This window comes from Loa loa, assembly GCF_000183805.2.
Source record: "Loa loa unplaced genomic scaffold supercont3.51, whole genome shotgun sequence".
Taxonomy (NCBI): Eukaryota; Metazoa; Nematoda; class Chromadorea; order Rhabditida; family Onchocercidae; genus Loa; species Loa loa.
In genome coordinates this window covers 95,236-100,983 of record NW_018108231.1, presented here as the reverse complement: position 1 = coordinate 100,983, position 5,748 = coordinate 95,236, and the positions used below count along the sequence as shown (strand labels likewise).

The following is a 5,748-nucleotide window of genomic DNA, read 5'->3' as shown; positions in this document are numbered from 1 at the left end:
AATATATATATATATATATATATATATATATATATATATATATATATATGTATGCAGTTGATTGCATCATTATTATTCTTGGTCTTTGCTTATGTTATTGTGAACACGCACGCAAACAGGGAATAGTTAGCAAGACTACTTATCACATTTAAGGCATAACTTTGCATCACACCTAAACTATATAATGAATTAATCGTTTCAAAGGCAATCGGTTAAGTTTAAAGGATTATATATGCATATATAATTAATTGTTTAAAAAACAAAAACAATTAATTATACAAGTGCAGTACAATTTCTCAGCTTTGACAGTCTTTTTACCACTAACTTTAAATTAAATCTGGATTAATCATATCATTCCTGACCACCTCCTTCCAAGAAAATTTTAAAACCTTGAAATTTTACTTTAAGACTGTTGACGATAGAATAAGGCAAAGCTATGAATTGGTAAAGTAGAACTTTTGTCAAAGAAGAAACATACGGAATATTAGTGCAAAAAATTGGACAACAAAAAAAATGTTTCAATCATGTAAATCAACAAAAATGCTCCATTCGTTCAATTTTTCTGATTTGGATCAGAGGCAAATATTAGTGACAAAGCCAAAATTAGACTCAAAGTCATTCTTGGGATCAAGCACAGATAGTTTTCAAGTCAGTCTTCAGGTTGAGTAATACAAACATACTTCGTTCAAGAAATCCTTCTAAGTAAACTTACAGTAGCAGGTGAAGCGCGTGTTGTATGACCCAACTGAGCTCCAACATCCTCCTCTACAGATCCGGGTGAACCCTGCTGCTGAATGACGTACGTTTGTTGTGTTGGTGAATGTATTGGTTGGTACTAAAGCAAAATAATGATATTAATCTATAAGAAAGCTGCTAAAAAAGTATATTCCAGGTGATTTCTACTATCCGTCGTACACCTAATGGACTAGAATTATGCCATGAAAAAATGAAACAAAAGAAAAAGAAATGAACGAATTTCCATTTCTGTATGATTTCCCACAAAGAATTTTCTTTTTTTTTTTTTTTTTAGAATTATTACATTCCCATCTACTCAGTCGTTATTATCATCAAACACAGGTTAACTTCATCAAAAGATAACATACTGTATCCAATCTTGACTCGCTAAAACAAAAACGGAATTAATCTAATTAGATCGTAAATAGAAATTTCGTAGGGAGAGTTATATTTTCAACATATTGCCCTTGTAATTATAACAAGAAATAAAATTCGTTCACTGGATTACACTGGTTCTCTTGTCCAACATTTAGTGGTAGTTGTCATAATGGTTGTTTAATGCTTATCTCATCATCATCATATTTGGTTATACATTGTGAAGATAATAAATCAGAATTGAAAAGATAGATTAGAATAGCAAAAATAAGTAGATTCCATGTGTAATAGTGTCAGAAAAATATTAACAAAAAAACATAAAAAAGAGGATAACAAACCTGATAATATGGCGGATATTCGGTCGTATACACATAAGTAGCATTCCTGCAAGATACCATTTCTTGGGAGTAAAATAAAAGAATATGGAAAGTTTGAAGCAGAAAAATGAACCAAGCACTATGATTTGGAACAATGAGATATGAGTGGGAAGAATGTTGTAACAGCAAATGATAGGCAAAAATTATATGATGGATAATGTTGGAAGGAAAAGTAGAGAGACAGAAAGAGAGAGAGGAAAAGATTTCAAGCTTTTCATGGTATATTTCTCAGGTTATATTATATTACAGCTTTCTAAAACCTACCTCCTAGTCTATCCCAATTATTATCCGTCCTCTCAATAATTCTTCCTCATCTTTCGTTCTCCTTCCGGTACTGAAAAATAAATGCCCTATGGGATTTGACTACAACCATAAGGAATGATTATGTACACTGTGTTATAGATCATGCTTGAAATGGTTTATGCATATATACCACTCCTTCGCTCTTCCGCACCTTTTTCTGAATGCTTCCGGAAATGGTGCATTTTATCCGGAACACCCCTCTCCTATGTTCTTACTCAGTTACATAGAAGTCTACATATCAGAATGGAAACGATTTTAAATATTAAACCATATTATGTAAATTATTTTGGGAAAACTGTAGCCAAAAAAAATACTTGCTCTAAATTACAGCATGTGACTTTATGTAAATTACCTTAAAATGGAACAAAATATTATGTCATAAGGATATGATGTAAATTATCGCGGAAAAAACTTTCTGAGCCTGAATTATTCAATGAAATATTATAATATTACGAAGCGAGCACACCATGTGTTTTTTTCCCCTTTCCTTCCTCATTATTTCGATGTACCATTAAATTACGCTAATTAAGCACGCATATTAAGCACTGCTTTGGCTATAAATCCAAATCCAGTATCATACGTAAGAATTTTATTTTATGAAAAAAGTATAAAGAAATTTACAGCAAAGATTGAGAGATGGATAAGAAAAAGATGTCATGCTTTTATGTAAAGTGGATATCGTTGACGTGACACTCACCAAATGCGAGAAGAATATCATGCCATAGATGACAAATTGATTAGGTTAAATTTCGATATATTGAAAATTTCCGAAAATACCCCTTTCATCTTTGAATTGATATACGGTAGCACTTGTGTCATTTGGCAGTCAATCAAACGTCGTACTTGAACTTATGCAAAACAGCTGATCTTATGGATGAAAGTTTTTTTCACATCTCTCTTTGTTGAAATGAATGAGAAAGGACCAATCAATGTTGAAGAAAAGAAAAATTAAAGATATATGAAGTATCTGTGTAACCCTATATTACCTATATGACCTCATATATGTGGAAACATCGAACCCAAATTTTTAAAAAATTTGACAAGTTTCAATAAACTTAGCTTTTCACTCAAGACTAACAAAAAAAAGAAAAAAGGAAATTGAAAATCAAATACCTGCTGTCTAGATGCTCAGTTGAATTTCCTTTCGTCATTGACCTTACGAGCAGTATCTTGGGATATAAATGTAAAAATGTTCCCTTTAAAAGGGAGAGTGAAGCATGCAGGTGAACTCGTTTGGCCTCTAAGAGGCAGGCTATATAAGCCAGGAATGGGAGGAAGCGATGAGGTGAGGTACATTATAATGGTCATAATAATGACTAGCTCAATGCGCGGCTAATCATTCACTCACACCTGCTCTAATAACATTCCCCACTATGAATAACTCTTTGAAATTCCGCATTTTCGTCTATTTCCTTGCATTATTGCCTATCTTAAAAATGGATCCTACCAAAAGCAGAGAGAGATGAATAAATCAGAAAAAAAGAACTTGAAGAAATTAAATTCTAGCTTTAAATTCAACCAAGTAGAATCTGGAACTATTGATCAACTTTACTTGAAGGAGAAAACAAGAAAAACAGTCATGAAGTTTAAAGAATAGATAAATTATTAAGAACTGACAAAGTATATATGAAAAAATGGAAGTAGCGATTTTTACACTTTACGTTAGCACTAATACATATATAATGTACATTTGAGGTCATAGAAATTTATTGTTCAACCATTTCGATCTTCCGAAAATGCATTCCTTTTTCAAATGTAATACAAACCCAAGTGAACAGTGAGAACAAATGGCTATCAATAACGTTAATCAAAGGAATAAAATTCCATGGGGAAAAATTTTTTTAAAAAAAGGATAACACTTTTGGACGCCTTTTTTCAATTTAACCTAGAAATAACCTGAATTAAAGAGTGAAACGAACCAATGCTACCTGGCACTTATAACGTGACAATATATTAGTGATAAAGTGTTTGGTTACCAAGGTATCATATGCATACAAAATACCTGACAACAGTAGTTAAGGGAATAGGATAAGAAGAGAGCGGCTGCGAACAAGAGGGAGATGGAGATGGAATTCATGCAAGTTCAAAAGATAAAGGGAGCATGCATCAACTTCCTACAACTATTTTCATAACTTTCATGTACCCAACACCTTAGTGATATATATACAAGTAATGCAGAGCAACCGATGACAATCATAACGACCGCAACGATGAATTGTCGTCTCCTAGACGACCCATCATGGAAACCAAAAAGACAAATATATAACTATTTCCAAAAAATCCGAAGAAACAAGAAGCCTATATGGAATTATGGTTATCTCCTTATTCCCTTCCTCTTCCTCCTTTTCCATTCTCTTCCTTCACTTAAATTTCGTTCAGGATATATTTTCCTTCGGGATAATTTAAAATTTTCCGAAATTAAAGCTAATGAAATGAAGACACTAACTAATAATTCTTACCAATTTTTCAGAATTAAAATCATTGATCCCTATCGATAAAACGCAACCATTCTACCCGCTAGACCATCAGTAACAGATTTCCACATATTCTTCAAGCAATTCTTAAAAATTCCTGAAAATGGCTGGAAAGTTTGCTAAGATGAAAAATATGCTCATCAATTTACATCAAGGATATAGTGATCCCTTAGGAAAAAAAAAGACTTCTGAAAATCATATACAATATCCCATCTAAACTTTTTCAGTTAGCAACAGTAAAATAAAACATTATAAAACATTAAATACCGATTGTATAGAAAATATCGTAATGTTTCATTCTTACAATCTTTCATGAGATCCAATTAGAAATTCTTCCAATACTTCGGTTGCTTCTCTAGTTCAAGTTAATCCTTAATCTTTGGAACTTCAAGGACGCAAATCACAACATCCTTCTAACAAACAACATTTTCAATTAACATCTATTTAAACTGAATATAAATTCGAATTATCTGTCATCACTATTAAATTTATGGTTAAGACAATTTTGAGCTGTCTTTAGCAAATTCAAGAATTTGTTCCTTTTTTAGATAACGGAAATTCGGCCATAACCCATTGAGAGCAATAAGAAGAGAAGAACTACTTTGAGAGAGAAATATTCTTATGGCTGCTTAGCTATCTTTAATCTTAACCGGATACTAATATTGCTGTTATCGTTACTGCCACTGCTTCCTTGGTTACCGAAAATTTTTGGTAAAAACTTCAGAGGCTTCAATTTAAGGCTCCACATATTGACAGGTAAACATGAACATAGATGCATACATGCCTCATAAATCACTTGGTAATGATCAAAAAAGTGGGAAGGAGAGATGGAAGGTAAGTGTAGTACGTTTATTCATATGTATATATGCACAAACATAGACACCACCAAAAGACTGGATTTTGAGGCAAAACAAGAATTGCTTTTTTGGATGAGGCCTTTAGCATGTAAAACTAGAAGTGAATAGCTCCACTAGCCAAACGCTTCACTAAAAAACCAAAAAAGGCTTTTTCTTCGTCCTCAATAACCAAGAATTGTTGCTGTTTACTATCTACTCTTCCCTTTCTCCCTTCTCCCACTTGTCATCGGTTTACAACCGCTTTAGAAAATCGACATTATTGTCACTGTTTTCAAATTCCATCATCAACCACGATAACATTACAGGATACATGCTTCGTTAAAGCTTAAAGCTTAAGCCTTTACACTCCGTTGCCTTAGCTTCGGTCGTCATCCTTGTTTCTAGGTGGATACATTCCAGTTGCTAAACAACAACCATCACAACCAACTATCTCAACCGATCAAGCTAACCTTGGAACGCTATTTCTGTCAATGTCACTACTGACGACGGTTACCATCATCACCATCAGCGCTATCATTTCTAATATCTTAGCACCATTTCTTTTTACTGTGAATCACATTTAGGAATTATCAAAAAAATGAAGAAATTGAAACAATAACTCTATAATCACCTTTTCCCACTTTTTCC

At 32.8% G+C, this 5,748-nt stretch overlaps 1 protein-coding gene across 1 annotated transcript in view; it reads right to left on the bottom strand.

The window, feature by feature from the left end:
* LOAG_17230 (transcription factor RFX3) overlaps positions 1 to 5,748 on the bottom strand; it is a 26,470-nt gene that overhangs the window by 6,625 nt on the left and 14,097 nt on the right. Inside the window, exons 6-7 of the mRNA XM_020449891.1 lie at positions 1,449 to 1,494; positions 713 to 835 (exon numbers count right to left, since the gene is read on the bottom strand). Coding sequence (XP_020306520.1) covers positions 713 to 835; positions 1,449 to 1,494 — 169 coding nt within the window. The remainder of the gene's footprint in view (positions 1 to 712; positions 836 to 1,448; positions 1,495 to 5,748) is intronic.